General features: G+C 31.1%; 2 protein-coding genes across 2 annotated transcripts; one reads left to right on the forward strand and one right to left on the reverse strand.

Annotated features, from left to right (window-relative positions):
- Positions 1-283: 283 nt before the first annotated feature.
- Positions 284-17,173, forward strand: LOC116767977 (integral membrane protein DGCR2/IDD-like). The gene is made up of 3 exons (XM_032658582.2): positions 284-411; positions 13,322-13,470; positions 13,994-17,173. The coding sequence occupies exons 1-3, from the start codon at positions 351-353 to the stop codon at positions 14,183-14,185; spliced, it is 402 nt and encodes a 133-aa protein (XP_032514473.1). The 5' UTR covers positions 284-350; the 3' UTR covers positions 14,186-17,173.
- Positions 17,174-17,896: 723 nt separating this feature from the next.
- On the reverse strand, positions 17,897-18,815 carry LOC116767955 (dolichol-phosphate mannosyltransferase subunit 3). Its single transcript, XM_032658552.2, has 2 exons — positions 18,727-18,815; positions 17,897-18,563 (listed from the first exon to the last, which is right to left on the reverse strand). Exon 2 carries the CDS (start codon positions 18,530-18,532, stop codon positions 18,254-18,256), a length of 279 nt encoding a protein of 92 aa, XP_032514443.1. The 5' UTR covers positions 18,533-18,563; positions 18,727-18,815; the 3' UTR covers positions 17,897-18,253.
- Between the last annotated feature and the right edge of the window lie 147 nt (positions 18,816-18,962).

Genomic DNA, 18,962 nt, shown 5'->3' on the forward strand with positions numbered 1-18,962 from the left:
CAAAATATGTATGTATTTTTTGGTTCCATTAAATTTTTTTGATGTAACAATTAATAAAGCAAAATGTTTATATTTTTTTATTAATGAATAGGCATAATGACCTAATGAAATATATCTGAATATTATAATATCTTGTATTACTTTGCAAGTATTTCCGAATAATTTGAAGACAATCACATAAAATCTAAATGATAAAACAAACGTAAGCTGAATAATTCCAAATCCAAAAATGATTTGCGGGAAGCAAACAAACGGAATAAAGCGCGCCGCTGCCGGCGGCGGGCGGCTGCCGCAGTGGGGGGCGCGGGACGGCGGCACGGCAGTCGACTGCGGCCAGCCCGCGGAGCAACATGTCAGGCTCTGCGTTCCACTTCGCCGTCACGCTACTCGCCGCACTCGTCGCGCTCGCCGGTGAGTTACACCTTTCGTTTATTTGACAGTGACATGTGTCAGTTATATTTAGTGACTTTTAATTAAGGACTAGTGATTTTTATTTCAGGAGAAACTTCTTTTTACAATGTCTGTCTGCATTTTATTTTTATATATAATAACAAAAACCTAATTATATAAAATTTTTATAATTTATAACTATTGTTCTTATAAAAAGTATAGAATGAAACAGTGAACCCGGTAGAGATTTTAAAATTCATGTCACCAGTTGAAGAGTCTCTTGACATGAAGTTGAACTACAGCGACACAAACTTTAAATAAAGTTTACATTTTAACCAGAACAATGATACGTTAAATAAGGTAAAATAACTTGAAAATATGGCTCGAATCTCGATATATATACAATAATGTACATCAAATTATTCTACAACAGATAGACATTTTCTTTTATCTCAGGTTGTCTCGAAAACAAGGTTTTATTTAAGTAATATCAGTATATTTTTTAATGTCATAATGTTAAAACATAGATACAGCTTGTAATCCGACTCAAAATGACATTTTATGCATTTAAAAAAACACTTGACCTACAACCTTGGTATCAAGAAGAAAAAGGTCTTACACCTTAAACTCAAAGCCCGTAAAGTTTTTACCTAATTTTCGATTTAAAAAATAACTGAGATCAAAAAAAAGATATTTTTTCAAACTTTTACTTGTAAATAATTTCTTTAGAAAACTTAAATGTCTCAAAAGAATAAATTCATATGAAGTTTCATATTTTTTTATGTAAAAAAAATACAAAGAAAAAATGTTTTTAATAATAAAACGTCTATCTGGAGTTGTATTTAAGTTTATTAAAGACGTATTCGTTTAAATTCTATTTTTAAGTAAATAATTTTTTTTTCTACACATAAGCTTACTGGAGAAGGTTTAAATTAATAGTTACGTTTTTAAATCCGAGTTTCAATGTATTTGAAATTCTTGTATGGAAAATATATCCTAGTTCATAAAATATTTTCTAATACTTACATATTAAGCGATCGTTGGACATGTTCTTTGATAACATTTAATAATAATCAGGAAAAATCTTATTGTAATAAATATTAGACAGTTTTTATATGTATAGTCATCTATTGTTCTAAAATGTTTAAATGATGATTTTTTTTTCTTTAATTATTTAAAAAGCATGATATAGTATTATGAAACCACGGTGAAAGTAAAATTTTCGTCAGGTCATAGTCATATGATTGCAGTTTTCGGCAGAATCACTCCATTTGGAATATTAAAATCGGGTTTTTAACTTAATGATTCGAAATTTTTTACTATAAAAGCGGATTACACACGCATGATATACGGTAAACCAGTGCGAGCCGTGAGCACGGTAATGTTGCCCTTGGTTGCCTTAATGGACTCTACTTTACCCCTACCCCTTGTCCGGCTGTAATGCGACAAACGATAGATAGACGAAAAAAAATTTAGGAGGGTTAAAAAGTTTCGCTTTAAAATATTATATGCGATGGTTCAACTAGAGAAAGATATTTCACCTTTATCGTCAGGTAGGAAGGTATATATTACTGTACATATTTGAAAGTTTTAAAGAAAAATCTATACATTAAGTACATAATTATATTTTCTACTTTTTCATGTATAACACCCGCACTCCTTATAAGCTCCGATTAAATATTTAATTAGCTTTAATATATTGCTGAAAGGTTTCATAAAGGTTGCTGAGGTTTTGTTACAAATAATAACTCCCGTCCCTGCATCCTCATAACTTATTCAACGGTAACCGCTACAGTTATTTCTCCTGTAACTTGTGGTAAGCGATACTCGATAAAGTAAGTTCTAAGTGAATCGCCTTGATGGTTATTGTATGTTATAAATATTGAACACGTTAAATATTTCAGTATGCCTACAAAAAGTTTTTATCAAACTGTTCCGTATTTAGTTTTCATTCATAGATCTTAACACGTATTATTAAATAAGGTTATTGAATAAGAAACGCAAAACGTTTTGTGTGTTGTGTGACAATGCTGACTCGGACTAAGCATACAGATAGCTTAAAATAAACTAAGCACAAGTTAAATTCAAAAATTTCTTTATTCTGAAATGTTGACTAACTCTATAACTTTAGTTATGACGTTTACGTTAGACGGAAATGATTTGCAGTTACAGGTCGCAGGTCATAGTAGATAGCTTTTGAGTTACGGCATTCCAAGACGTAAATCAGAGATTATACGATAAATATGACAATAAGCCAATACATACTATACATTCATAGCTATCAATAAATAGGGAGACACTAGTTAGTGGTACCAATAACCTTACTACAAGTGTTCGTCAAACTAAACGTTCAGTTTTCAGTATTCCATACATATCCCTACGTTTATGGGTGACAAAACTTTTTATACTTGTATACTTGTGTTTATTTCGTCTACGTGAACTCGTATTAAAGTTACAGTATAAAATATATACATACATACATATTTATGACACATTTAGCAAGAAGTATGTGCACCTTTAAACGATACTATTTATATACAATTCTTTTATTATTAAGGACGAGTATATAAAATACAATTTAGTTCTGAAAAAGAAAATTATGTTTGCTACGTGAGAATGCGAATAAGGAATTAACTAAGGTATGTGTGGTTTAAATAACTATTGTTACATGGTTACCTTTATATATATACTAGCTGATAGCAGCGACTCTTCTTGTGTCCTTCCACATGTTAGTGAAGTCACCGTACATGCATGTGCCAATCGTGCATCTCATCACGGATGAAGAAGCGCCATTAAATTAGTTCATTCGTAAAACTTTAATTTGTTTTATAAACGAAATCTATTCAGTGTCTAAATTATATTGCATATATTTACTACCTCATTCAATTCATATACACATATATATGACTTCTTATATATTAGTTACTATGTTGCATTACAATGTAATGTCCTGAGTTACAAGTCCTACAACATACATTCATACGTATAAAGCAAACATCCTCCATAGTTCGAATATAGTACAAGAAGTTTTTCTTATAATTAAATTTAAATTAACATTGTCGTAAATAAGATTACAAGTAAACCGATTGCCGGTATCTTTATAGCGTTTTATCCGAAGCCGCTTTATCGATAACTTGGCCTTGTTGCTTTGCGTACAACACTATGGAGTCATGTGATATGAAGTGATGAAGGCAGAAACAGAAACAATCGGCTATGTGGTGGAAGAGGCGACAGAACTGGGAAGCTGTCGTTTGGGGAGGACCTCCTTAACGTGGGTCCAAACCAACATATTTCGAGCAATGCAACACAAAGACTTTATGACCACCTTCACGATCTACTATCATTGCAAACTTAACACTTGTAGTAATGAGTTTAAACTCACTGCCAGCATCTAACTCTGTGTTTTTTCATATTTTACAAAATAATAGTTCCGCAGAAGAGTAATGAAGGGGAGGTCTTTGTAAGATAAAGTAAGGCTAAAGAGAATTAATTCAACACTGACAACAGTACGTATGTGGAAATATGTTGCTATATATATAATAATTATTATTATTTTCTTATAACATAATGCATAACGTCGTCCTTAATTTTTACTTAATAATGTTTATATTTGTTCAGTTTCAATTAAAAACTATCGATCACGAACAGAATACAATAAAAAAATTACTCTTAAATAATTTATTACCATAAATAGAGAAAACTATACTGATTTATGAACATAATTATTTTTAAACCGGTGATTAAGAAATTGGGGAAATATGTTTTTTAAACCAAACATTTAGAACACCTATCGATGTGTTTGTATCCTTAGCAGGAGTTGTAAAGTTAAACTAAATACCAAATGTTTCATAGTTTTTCATTCATAAATCATATTCAATTTACTTATTCCGTTTGTTAAGTCCTTTCAGAGGCAATTGTTGTTACGGAGATCATGAATTAATTTACAATGTATATAACTATATTATTTACACTGTATAAATATTAATATACACTGTAGAATAAAAAATACATCGCATCGAGAACTATACGAACTGGTAATTATCGGAGAATAACGTTACAATTGCTATAGGCCATTGTGGCTTTACCCGAGTTAGTAAAACAATGGATATAAAGATAGGTTTAACGAAGGAATCACGAGTGGAAACACCAACTACACCAAGATAATGATCTCATACTGATAATAAAACATCACTTAAATTATCACTCCATAATAAAGGCATTAGGAAATATATTCTAACTTGCTGACCCATAATTTACAATGATAATTTTATCAATAAAACTATTTTGTTGCACTCAATTCGTCACAACTTCTCAGTTAACCGATCTATACTAACATTAAAATATAACACAACTGACAAACTACAGTTCTTTACCACTATGGATCATCATCATCAGCATATCGGAGCCCACTGCTGAGCGTAGCCTCTTCTAACATGGAGAAGGTTAGAGCGTCAATCACCACGCTCGCTCAAGGCAGATTGGTCATTTCAAACTTATAATTAGAAGATAAGTCCAGGTTTCCTCACGATGTTTTCCTTCACCGAACTAACTGTATGTATGTATGTCCCCTTATTTAATTAAAATACATATATTATAGTTTTACAATATCGAAATGCATTAAGTGCTGTAAATATTTGGTATTTAATTATATATTAACAGTGAACCGGTTTTAATTTTAATATAAAGTCAAATGTACAGCTTATTAAATTTTAAACACGCAAGGTAATTGTCGTTACTATTTTTTTAAATACTCCTCAAAGCAGAGTTAATATTTTATAAGGAACAAAACTGAAACATTCAAGTTAAGGAACTAAATAAAGAAATATATATAGACCATGTAATGAAAAAACGATCCTTACATGTAGGATTTTTATTTAAATGCTTTTTTTTTTGTTTTTTTGAATAAAATATGAAATCAATAAGATACAATAGTAAATTATTATTAGAACAACCTCCATGCAAATTTTTATCTCACTAAAACCTTCATACTGCATTCACTACTATGCAGTGGTATCCTTAAATGGTTTGAGCGAATACAGAGTAGATACTACACAGACTACACTCAATGTGTTTGCTATCATTACTCTGTGCACGTCAAAAAATAATTTGAAATCTAATTCAATAAGATCTAATATAAAATCTCTTGAATTTTTACATCGATAATCCACTAAACATTTTATTATAAAGATCAAAGACGAGCAGTGATGAGGTCGTGGACTTCATCACTTCATCACTGTTGTTTTAAAAGTACGTTCGGTTAAAATAGGATTACATGGAAAAAGGTTTAAATGGTTACTCATTCACTATTCTTAATGTAATACTTTCTTTCCTTTTAAAAACAAAAAAAAAAAACGTAAATCCACTTTGAATTAAAATCATTTCGTGTCATATTAAATTTATTTTAAAGATGCGTTCATGTTAATTAAATTTTAATAACCTCTAGTTATTTGTCATTAATGAAACCTAATACGGCTTCGTAATCCTTAGTTTATTGAAGATCATATAAATATGAAGCCAATTAAAATTGGATTTTTATGTGAGATGTCGTTTGGGAATGGACAACTTATTCAGCTTTCACAATTTATCTTTTATCAATTAATAATTTGTATTATAATATAATATTTTATATATATATATATATGTTTTTAAAATTTATTAGAAATATTTTCAATTCCTCGTAACATCTTCGTCAATAAATTAATTTTTCTATTAATTTTTCCAATTAACCTCGGACCTAAATTTATTTTGATAGGATAATCTATAGAGGTTATTAAGATTTTACCTGAACCAAAAAATCGATTTTGTTTCATTATAATTATTATAACTTCTTTAATAAGTAGATACTAATATACAATATTAAAACCTCATAAAAATTATATAAAATGAATAATGTTTACAAAAATACATTTTTAATTACTCTTTTAATTAGTTAAGGCAAAAGTCTTCGCCTCATTCTAAGACTTAAATAAAAAAGTTCATCTCGAACATAAATCTCGTATTCCTATGACTGTAATTAATCAGCACATCACCTACTACCAACATCAGACGCTCTGAGTGCTCCCTAATTCACACACATATATGTACATTATGCATATTAATGTAATATGAATATTTTTAATTAAAAGTCTTTTTTCTCTTAGCTTGTATTAGATTGTATATCGGCTATAAAAGAGACAGCATTTATTGAATACCTTCAAATGATTTTCATTCCGGCCTTCCTTAAAAAATGTTTTTTATCTATAACATTTTTTTCTATTTTCCCTTTTATGCATTGGATTCTTGGCATTATGTGATTATTTTTACTTATTATAAATATATAATAATTTCTCGTCATTATTATCTATCTTCATAATGAACCTCTCATCTTCCAAAGATCCAAAAGGTTTTATTATCTTAACAGTTAACCCTATTTAAATTTTGTGTGCACTTTAAAACTTGTTCTCTGTTACAGAAAATTAATGTTCTTTAAGTTTAAAATAGGTTTACGTCTAGAAATTTGTTTATGTTTTTATTTTAATTTTATATTTTCTATTTTTCTAAAAATGTGAAAAATCTTAAATTAAATACTTTGATGATAAAAAATATCCTTTATATCAATAATTAAAAAATATAGAATAAAAACATTATCAAGATGCTGGTGCAAGACGTATGTTTACGACTTCTGGTAAATGGCGTCGCAATAACGTGTTCATTCCCTTGTTATTTCGTATTTTCTAATTTAAATTCTTTCAAGAATTTATTTCATTATCACAACATTATTATAATAATGACTCTAAACATAGTTTTCATGATTGTTATATGAAGATCAACTTTTATAACCAGAAGTATTCCACCATCGTAGTGATCGTAAAAGCTCTGTAACTGTCATTCATACAGATTATACAACATGTATATTATAGATACTGTTTATTTATAGTCTGTGGTCACGAGACCCACATCGGGATTTTATGTTCATTTGACAGAACAATAATGTCATTTGAATTATGTATAAATGTTTTTTTAGATTCATTTCTATATTACGATATTTTTGAATATACATATTTAATTATGCATAAATCAATGCAATTAAAATATTAAATAATTTATGTGCTCAAAATATTTAAATTTAGATAACACAAGTTCACGTAATCACAATCCTTACGAAGTGTCTCTTTTTCTTTATTCAATAATGACTAATCAACGTTTCTGCAGTAATGAGCGAATTCACGTAAGGAAAACGTTTACAGCTGCGTATCTTGACAATGCGGGCTGGGGGTGGGAATACTGTCGTAGACAGGGCACTGTATACAGAACAATGACTGTCAAAAATGGAGATACTATTATCTAGCATATGTGTATATATTTGTAGACTCCATTAATACATATCAAATCTGTGACACGTCTAAGATTCGTAACAGTCATAGCTAGTGTACTTGTCTATCGTAAAGCGTACGACAGTAACGAGTTAGAGGTCGTAATTTTATGATATCCTTTAATCGATACTTGAACCAGTTAAACAAATCGCCGTGCAACTAACACATCGCATGACATACATTGTTGTAACGTAGTTTGATTAACTTGTAATCCAATATTATTGTTTTATGAATCCAGTTGCTTGGGGTCTGGGGATCAGAACGCGATGTTTCTGTAGTCGCGCGTTTGATTGTTGTGTTGAAAGGTTGATTTTTAATAATAAATTTTCTATTTGAATTTTTGTTCATGGCTTCAAGGTTATAGAGATAATTACAAGATTTTTTTGTTATCACTTACATCTTTCACACATTTCTTTATTAAAGCAAGTGCAGTGAACTTTGTGCAATGAAGTTGATATTGAATTCATTCAAAGGTGAAAATAATCCTCTCCATGCCCACGATGACATCAAACAGTTTTTTTTTTTTATAAAAACAGTAATATGTGAAAGAAATGTAGCTAAAGTAAAAATATAAGTTCGTTGAAATAGTGATTTCATTTTCAGTTTACTCTTCAATTCCTCATCGAAATTAACATCGTGATATCCAAATAAACCATAAGTATAAATTATGAGTTCGCAACAAAGTGTAACGTATATACATACATATATAGGGTATATAATTAGATTATGTAGTTTTTTAAATAATAAAAATCCGCGTAGTTTATCCCAAAATTATTAGTTTCATTTAAAGGGTATATAATAGTGTAATCATTTTATATATTTGGCTGATCATCAATATGTACATATCATGAAACAAACTCCCTCGCCATTTCTGTCTGTCTGTCTGTCTGTTCGAGATAAACGGAGAAACTACTGCACCGATTATCAAACAGTTATCACAACTAGCTAGCGTGATTCTCGAGGAAGGTTTTAGTATATCATTTGTTAAGTTTTTGTATTTACTTGTGCGTACATTAACGATATTTGTTTGAAATGTCGGGAAAAAATGAGCCGTCTGAGAGCTTTTAACGAAAACGATGCCTAAAGTCTGTGAGATATAACAAAATAATATATGGTGGAATTGTGTATCTTACATAGGTCTACAGAAAAGTCCGCGTTGGTATATGTCTATACCTACCTTAAGGATAACATACTATATCCCTTTTATAACTTTTAAAAATTCGCATTCCTAAAGCGTTTATTGGAAAGCTATTTACATAAAAACGGTATTAAGCCTTATCAAAATAAATTCCTTCGTTTTCAAGACTGCATCAGTATCTGTAAATATTTTTTTTAATCATTTAAATCGGGCGTACCATTTGAAGGTTATCATAATATAAGTTTAATCATTCTCAAAATTAAATTGGCTATTTTATATTTTTTGTAAAGAGCCCGTGCGAGGCCGAGGCTGATACCTAGTTGCAACTAAATCAAATACATCATTTTTATCAGTGTTACCAGTTACAGAAAGCTTCCTCTGAATGGTCTATGAGTAATAATAGCCAACTCAAAAATATAATAATTTAAAATGCAGCGACAGTATTTTTCCCATTTTTCAGGCAATATCTCAAAGTGGTACAGATCAGATGGTTAGGTAGTCATTGAGCGTGTGTTGTGACGTCACACACGCCTTGCACTTTTTAAACTATGTGTTATCTTATAGTTCTTTTTTTGAATTCTACGTCAAGCGCCTTTCAAGAGTTCAGGTGTTTCTCATTAATCAGAAGGTGTTGTGCATTTTAAGGCCTCTTTTTGTTTTGTTTAAATCTTGAAGAGGTAACACCTCACAATGGACTTTTCTTTGAGAGGCATCATAAAAAGTGTATTTTTAGGGATGTTGAGGAAGTCTAGTTATATTATAACGAATAAAACAATAATTTTTAATGAAGTTTTTTGTATTCTTACGAAGAAAAAAAAATACTCTGCAAAAGATTTCGGTTTCGCAGAAGCTACATAGAACGTAAGGGTAGGTTAGTAGCGCTTGATGTTGCCCCTGTTACAGGTCACTGAACCTTGGATCAGCGTTTACGAAGCAATTCCAATAAACATTAATTATTCTAACATTCGGTTGGTTTACATTTAACTTATATCCTTAATATAGACTAGTAACCATGACCATAGGAACATTAAATGAAAATCCCGTTTCAAATGTTAGGATGTGGTAGTTGTCCAAAAATTAGTTCAGACTACTTTCATCATCTGGATATCTGGATAGCCCCACACGATCGATAGCCGACCATAATTAATCGATTATTTCAGTACAATAGAAATTTAATTAGATATGTTTGACGAAAATCACAAAGCACACATTGAGGAATTTTCACACATTAATGTATTATATGTGTGTATGCGTGTCAGAGTCATGGTAGTGTGTTTTTTTTTTGGTACTTGCTTTGTGCACTTATTTTTGTACGTAGTCTTTGATCGTATTAAATTTTACATTTATCCGTTCGCAGAATTATATTAAAAATAAAACGATGTTTTCGATCCACGTATAAATTTTATATTAAGTAGTGCAATTAACTATTTCGTTACATTTATTTTGTAGATTATATAAACATTATATAAGGTATCTTTGTTATGTAGTTTGTTCCTTAATCATCAATATTTAGTTGTTTTTTTTTACACTAAAACGTCGGAAAGGTTTTTTAAAGTGAAACTTCTTATGCGACTTCCAACAAGGTTGCGTTATACTTTTAACGCTCCTGGGGAGGGGGAGTAGAAAGAGAGGGAGCGAGCGTAAATGAGTGGGTCAATAGTGAATTGTAAGCAATGTTTATAAAGTTTCTCTAAAAGAAACAGTATGAGTTCAGTAAAAGTTGAATTCTTCCCCATCCTTTTTTCATTTTAACATTACGAATTTTCATTTATTTAATAGATTCATTGCAACATAATAATAATTGTCATTTAAATAACAAGTGAGGTCAATTTCGACAAATTTTCACCTATGTAGCAGATTAAAAAAAATAATGCGCGGAGTCCCTCAACGCGGAAGACGTGAAAATTTTAAGTCTGTTTGTTAGTTATCAAATTTGCGTCATTTATACATGCAACTAAAAACGGATTTAAGATCCACCTTTGCCTAGTACTCCTCGATATCTCTTGCAGTGAAAAATAACCACATACTTCTTCTTTTAACTTTTAAAACACCATTTTCATACCCGCTATAAATTCCTTGATGTTTATCTCACACCCGACTTATTCTATGAAAGACTGTGTCGCAGAAAATGAATCTAAGTTGTTTTGATTCAGAGACATAACCACAAGTCTATTTTTTTTAACAAAGCCATGAATTTGTTCTTTAGCAGTGATGACATTTTCATTCGCCCTTGAAGACTTTTGTTCAATATATTTATTTCATTATGCCCAGAATTAACAATGGAAACTTTGAAGTTTTTGATTCCATTTGCAACCTCGTACTTGCGCGAGTTGACATATTCGTCATTGGCCCAAAAAAAAAGCAAGGATAGCAATCGTTTCAATTTGGAAAACGACTTAACTCTGAGTGTAGCGGAAACGGATACACGATGGAAGAAATTGGTGAATGAAAAACAAGCGCAACCTGCGCATTGACGGGCCGCATCAGATTATTACAGTTTTTAGTTTAAAGATAGATCAATGATTGTGATGCATAATATCTCACAAGTGATTATTATTTTTTGTTCATACAAATGATGAAGTACGTCTTTTAGTTAACATTTTTCTTAGTAACATTTAAAAATGTTATTATTTCTTTTTTACTGCTGTACCTTTCCCCATCTTTAGTAACTGCACTAAAAAAGCTTCGCGACCCCTCCTTCGACCCCCCTGGGGGTCGTGACCCACAGATTGAAGAACCCTGCTCTATATTACTTCAATAAAAACATTGATTTCATTACAGATAGGTTTGTCCGCGTATTGAGTGTAACCGTTTCATTCATGTTCGTTAAAAAACCTCTTAAATGAATCGTTTTTGTAATGAGTTAACGGCTCAGACCCACCGAGCCCGCGACTCACTTCAGCGACCACTCATTATAACATCGTTCAGTGATCAAGTATCAGATACGCTACGATAAATAAATTGACCCGGGTCACGGTTTTTATGTACAATGTTATGTCTGATATAAGATTTAGTATATGTATTGAAATGTTAATTTTAAGTCATGTATTTCAATGTGATCAACATACCCCTTGCTTTAAGCTTACATCGTCACTCTACAGAGCCTGTAGCTTTTCATTCATAAATCTTGGCACATTGTAGTATTAATACAGAATATTGAATGAGGAAAGGACAAAGCTTGCTATATAGTATAATGATGGAGACTTGGATTAACATTACTGATTTTAGGTCCTTGGTATTGGTTTGACAAAGAGACCATCTTGAGATTTAATATTATTTAAACAAGTACACACTAAACAAAGTTTAGATACGAAGATTTTCAATTAGCCTTCCTAAATAGATATGTGTATAACTTGTTTCAGACGGTAATAAAATATATTACGGACGGAGAGAAAATGAAATCAATTCTTTATAATTTAATATAAATATGAAATTCAACACAATACAACCTCTACTGTAATGACATCTTTTATATGACTAACGCGATCGAAGTATTCAATGTAGGTACGTGAAAACATTGAACGTACAACTCTAAATGAAAAATAATTAACGCTTAAGGTCAATATCGCTGTTGCTACCGGCAACTAACATTATACATTAGAGAAAAACTGTTAGGATTTCAAATTATAAGTCAAATCGATAATTGCAGAGAACGACTCGCTTGGGAATTAGTTCAATGTTGACACTTGACGTACACGCTGCGTGTCGTTAAACTTTGACAGCTGTCAGTGAAGTTTGCCCCATCAATAAGGTCTAATTTCCAGCGCAAATGAGGCCATAGCATAAAAAAAATGTCTATTACTGTTTGATGACAGCTATTATCTCATTTAAATATATTTTTCATATCTACAATAATTAAGTATACACTCATGATTAATGCATTTCATGTCATGTTGCATAAAAAAACAAGAACAGTTTATAATATTTTATGAAATCTCTAATAACATCAAAATTTTTAAATTTTCTTGTTGGCGTAATTTTTTTTATATATCTATTTTTTTATTTAACACGTAATTAAGCAGACACGCGAGTATCCTTACTTACCTTAAAGCAATATATTCCAGCATATATTTTCCCACTATCGCGATCATCACTACACAGAAATATACACCCATTAAAAATATAATCCACTTTACCGAAAATTTTAACAAATTAATTAAATTTAAAAGAATCCATTATTTTCTAACAAATGAAAAATGGCCTCCATATTGTCAGAACTAATTTCTCTTGTATACGATTAGACAATCAGAGACGGTTTAACACGAAGAGATTCAGTCTCGCGAGTTATATATGATAGTTTATTACACTGTAACATAATAACAATATCACACTACAGTCACTCGTCATAAAAAACTAATAACTGCTATAGTATTATAAAATAATAAATTGTATAGTATTATGTATGACAAGAGTTCTCTCATAATTGTCTGTATATTTCCAGCGTGTGTGGAAGAGGACTGTGAGGACTGGGAGGGTAAGTCCATCCCGCACGGTCTGCTGTACGTTCCTGGACCTGGAGTGTGCTCCATATGCGTCTGTTACCACTCGAAACCCATGTGGTGTAAGGCGATATACTGCGACCCGCCTTATGTAAGTAGATTGACATCCACGAGGGATCACGAGAATAACACTTGACCCCTAACGTTAGGTTAACGGTGAACAGATCGACGGACCCAAGGAATAGATAATCAGATTTTTGCTTTTTCCGGTTGGATTTGAAATAATATCCTTTTTTTGTTAAGTTTAACGATCTCACGTTACCATGGTTACCGTACCACAAATTTGCGACAAAATAAATACGAGTAGCTAATTGCATTTTCATATGATCCGATCAATGAGATCGGAAAGTCCGTATATATTTTGATTTTTCATTGTGGTATCTAGTAGGTTCTTTACAACTTCGTTTAGCTAGAGAAAGGAGCTTGGACAGTGGAGGTGAGCGTTTAACGCGTGTCAGATAGTATCCCCTTAAACCTACACCTGGGTCGCAAGTCCCCAGGCACTGTTGAAGCTCCTCTCCCTGCAACGATGGACCCGGCACCCGCACGGTGAATCTATGGAATGCTGAGAGGTTTCGTCTGATGCCTTAATGAATGTCTTAAACTATCGACAGTTCTGTAAAAACTTCCGCGTGGGTGATCGCTGCTGTGAGTTCGAATGTCTGGACCCCCCGGGACAGGACACCAGGTACCGGGAGAGACAGAGGCTGCGGGCGCTGATCCTGGCCGGGAACTCCTCCGCCTACCAACTCACGAACATCAACAGCTTCACCATCATCGCGGTGGCCGTGGCCAGGCTCGTGTGAACGTAACCCTGGAAGGAGTACATCAAACCCCTCTGCTCTGATCAAAGCTACAAGAGTATCTTCCCAAAATGTACATGTAAACTACCTTACTGTCGCCCGTCGACTGCAAACTCAACTTATAGGTATACAGTTGATGTACTTACAAGAACATCCCTCGCTGTACTAATACAAAGAAGTTTCACGGTAGTAAGTAATAAGAGTACTCTATGATGGTGCGTAAATATTAAACTGGTTATGAGTCGCGAGTTGACTCGAGATCATATTCTTATAATGTTCTGTGATTTCACATTATTCAAGCTTAGTTTTACTATTTATAGTTACCAGTAAGTTACAGTAAGTTACAGTGTAAGCGCTAATCTCTTTTCATAAACAATTTTTCCAATGCCAAAGAACACCATTTACCTCCCTCTCTCTCTCTTTCTCTCTCTCTCGTAATATTTTTATAATCACTTTAGTTTTTATTAAGATAATAATAAATAAAATTTAAATATTACGTAATGCTCATATTAAAATATGTTCATTTTGAAGTGAATGAACGAATGATTTTTTTTTTCAATAGATCCTTAAATGTCGTACGCTTAAAAAACTGGTCGATAAGTAAAGAAAAAAAACGATGTGACATATTCTATACTGTTAGATATTTAAGTGACATTTGCTTTATCTGTGGAGTTGTGTAAAAGTTTTTGAACCTGTATGCTAAATATTGAGTGGGTTTTCAATATATAAGTTAAGGTTTACAAACCTCGTTCTTCGGATTTTCAATAGTTTTATGAAACCAAATCGTTGTTTTACTGCAATTTTACTAAATTTCATGTAACCTATTTATGTAAAGTATTTTTTTTTATAATTTCCAATAAGACCATGGTCTTTTAAGCGTGTGACTTTACTTGAATATAAATATTATTCGAATAGTAAAACTGTAATATAAAAATATATTATTAAACAAAATAAATCACGTGGCTGTATCTAAATATAGACTAATAATTTATGGCACAGATAATAATTAGTAAAAAGATAATTAAATAAACCTTCGGACCAATTTTACGTAAACAAGTAGTATGTATGTTGATTTGATTATTTTGTTCACTGTTTAATGTCTGCCGTCGCGTCCGGTAGATCGTTTGACACGATGCAATCAAATGATTTATTCTCTGTGGTCCACGAAGCGGTACCAAGTGCTCTTTTATGTAAGTTTAGAAAAATGATTTTGCTATTACGTGAGAAATGATAACATTCTATCAAAAGATAAATTATATGCATAAAGGCACTCGCTATGTTTATTCGAATTTCGAGCGAAACATACATCGAGTGTTTAACGAGCATTATGAATTTTATAAATCACGTAAATATGCAAATTCTTTACTAAACGGACCATATTATTTTTATCTTTAATATATAATCTGTATGCGTTCAATAAAGATGAAATAAAACAGTGATATTAGTAACGATATAATGATACGATTGTTATTCACGTCATGTAGTTAGACACTTTAAAATTGTAGCTTTAAATCTTCATATCATCGGCTATTAGGGTTTTGCATAGTGCACGGGACGCGGTGTAGTGCCGGCGAGTTGATAATCGATACATATACTATATGCTCTGCCGTCAAATCCGCCTCTCTAGGGCTTTAGTTTTAAAATATATTCAATAATCTACGCACTATTATAAAATGACATAAGTACCTGGTAGTCATTTAATTCTATCGATATTGCCTTTTATGTAGCTGCTAAATTCACTTATTCTAAATGTGTTTATATAATTCCAAATAAAAATATGTTTATTTAAAGTTTAAACTATATTGAATTTATTTATTAGAATATTCCGTAGGCATAATTCATAAATGCATTACTTCGTAAGCCTGTATGTTCTCTCCTCCTCTCTCTACTCTTGATTGCATGCTGGACTGCTGTTGCCTATGTTAAAACTAGAAGCGGGTAATCCCGGGCGTTATTGATGATTCGACCTAGCGCACGGGAACAGCTGAGCCGGATCCCGCACTAATTGCCTTCGGAAAATAAACCAGAGAGACACTTGGGATCATTAAGCGCCAGTGTCTCAGACTTTGACACATCGTTACTGAAAACCAATGTTTTCTTAAACAGTGATGTCTTTTTAGTCAATAGTGACTTTTTGCTTCACTCTGAGATTTCTGGAATTAGCATAATATTCTAGTTTGTGGATTCATTTAATTCAATTTCGACTAGTAACTGACTTGCTCGATGTGACTCGTAAAAAGTTGTAACACACATATCTTCCATAGTATTACTAAATATTATTTTTCGTCCATCCCTACTGCCTGAACACGCAAAATCCTTACTAGTTTTATACTCGTAGAACTGTCACATTATTTAGTCACTATAGAATTCGTGTAACGAAGATTAAACATACATAATATTCGGAAAAAATAAACACGTAGAGGCGTGTATATTTAAACTAGCACTTCTAATTTATTCATAATCCTATACATAAATAATTCACACGCAAATAAATTGACCGCATTTCGCAAAGTTTTCAAAACTTACAATTTGAACAACACTATATCGAGTGTCAACCAATAAGAACAAAAGAAAAACGTGTTGCATATTACGCTTAAAAAAGATACACTCTGTCAAACTTACTACTAATAAAATCATATTTACAAATTAAACAGAATAGTTATATTTCATTATATAAAAATTTTATTTTTTTATTTTATATCTATTAAAAATTTAATGTTAGAAAATATTTTATTTTTATAATCGTTATCCATATCATGTATTGAGTTAAGTAGTGTATTGTATTAAAGGTTAAGTATAATCTGTCAATCGTGTGTTGCCAGTATGTATTCTTCCGATGTCTCAGATACACTACAGTCCACAGCCTTGATATACAATGTCTTATGATTTTGACTAAGGCGATGGATATTTTATATATTTTTTAAATTATTTCGTCTTTTGAAACATACGTGCAAATAAATATTTAGCTCAAATAAATATTAGGCCAATTAATCGTGTTTCATTTTTCCTTTGAACTCTGGTGACAAAGAAGACGTTCAATCTCGAATGCTTCTTAAATATTATGTGGCATTTGTAAAATTTTCTACCAATATAATATGTCATACACGTCTAGCTCAAATGTATAGAGTGAGAACATTAAATATGAAGTCCAGGGAATAATCAGAAATAAGTAATTACTATTCAAACTTCATTACTTTTACCAGATATATTTCTTCAAGCAATATTTTTTTTATTTCCCTTACATCTTTAATACATTAGTTTTATCTCTCACGCATGTAGTTTTAACCGTTTGGAATACCGCCATCTGTTATATGACAATGTGAACTAAGAATATTTTTAATCATTTACAATTCTTCATTTATATCAACACCATATTAGGTTACGTTTTTTTGTAAAAATTTCTTCATTGTAGGACAAAAATAGGTAAACTAAAGAACATCTCTCACTTTTATATATAAAGTATTTTTAATGCTGTAGTCAAGACACCGTCTTCAAATAATTATGAGACTAAATTTCTCAGATTTTTTCATTCAACTTTATATTTGGAATTTTAATCAGCAATTTAAGAAAATAAATTGTAATTTTTTAATCTTAAACGCTATCATAATAATGATGAGTGATTTTATTTTGGTAGAGTAAATAGTTTATAACTCAACAATTTATACTGGCACAGTATAAAATAGTTCTGTCTAGCAAATGAAATAAAAAAATATCTTAATTTCATAATTGTCGCTCGTTTATTTAACAGTATGTTATAAACCTATGATTATTAATGATTTTATCACAATAATAGGAATGAAAAGAACTTATTTGTTTATATTTTTATTCATTTTGCATGTAAACAGCGTACCCTAGTCATTGCTCATAAAAGAATTAATAAATTCTTACACTTAAAAAAAAAATCCTTGAAAAAGTAAATTTATATTTATCTTAAAAAAATATTTTTTTATCATTATATCTTTCAATTTACAAACACTTAACACATCAGTAATGAATAAAAGGATTTTTTACCTAAACTTAAAATTACATAGTCCATGTATAAATAATTAAAACAACGGAATATTATATAGATCACCATCTAAGTCCCTTATCATGTAAATCCTTTTTAGCCATCGTTATTTCTTTCTGTAGCTCCTCAGCGGCTTCTTTACAGTCGTTGAAAGTGAGTACTCTGTATAGAACGACAACAACAGCGTACAAGCCGAATAAAATTAGAAATATTATGGGTGAAATTATTATAAGTTTCATATTCTCTTCAATGAACTTGTGTTTCACGTAACCGCCGACGAGGGAGTACCACACGGCAAAGAACGCAGACAATATAGATAACCATTCCAGAAGTTTGGTCATCTTTAATACTTATGTATTATCTCTTACGATGCTGCAAACAACACGAATTATCGGATTAGATATTACAGAGTAATCCCTTTGTTATTCTTCTGTGTTATATCTCATTTATAAAAACTAAATAACTTTCGAATATAGGTTTTGTTAAAAGTAGCAAAAATATATAATATTATTTTAATAATTTATAACACCCGAACCTCGTAATTGTGGGTTTTGAAAGATTTATAACAGGTGGCGACGAAGATGACAGTATTTTGTTGTGATAGCTACTGTCAGAAGAAGTCAGATCATAAACGGAAATTATAGAATATACATATTTTAATGCGCTTTTTTTACGATGGATGAAGAATACTAAAGGTACTATTGGAAACTAATCCAATTTTTTAATGAATTAGTTTTAAAATAAAAAAATACTATTTAAAAACATTTAACA

The sequence above is a fragment of the Danaus plexippus genome, chromosome 19 (genome assembly GCF_018135715.1).
Source record: "Danaus plexippus chromosome 19, MEX_DaPlex, whole genome shotgun sequence".
Classification (NCBI taxonomy): domain Eukaryota; kingdom Metazoa; phylum Arthropoda; class Insecta; order Lepidoptera; family Nymphalidae; genus Danaus; species Danaus plexippus.

Bases quoted from the DNA above. Each gene is read 5' to 3' on its own strand.
- LOC116767977 (XM_032658582.2), top strand. From the start codon at position 351: ATGTCAGGCTCTGCGTTCCACTTCGCCGTCACGCTACTCGCCGCACTC. The intron at 412-13,321 runs GTGAGTTACACC...GTATATTTCCAG, and splicing joins CGCACTCGTCGCGCTCGCCG to CGTGTGTGGAAGAGGACTGT. The intron at 13,471-13,993 runs GTAAGTAGATTG...AACTATCGACAG, and splicing joins TATACTGCGACCCGCCTTAT to TTCTGTAAAAACTTCCGCGT.
- LOC116767955 (XM_032658552.2), bottom strand. From the start codon at position 18,532: ATGACCAAACTTCTGGAATGGTTATCTATATTGTCTGCGTTCTTTGCC.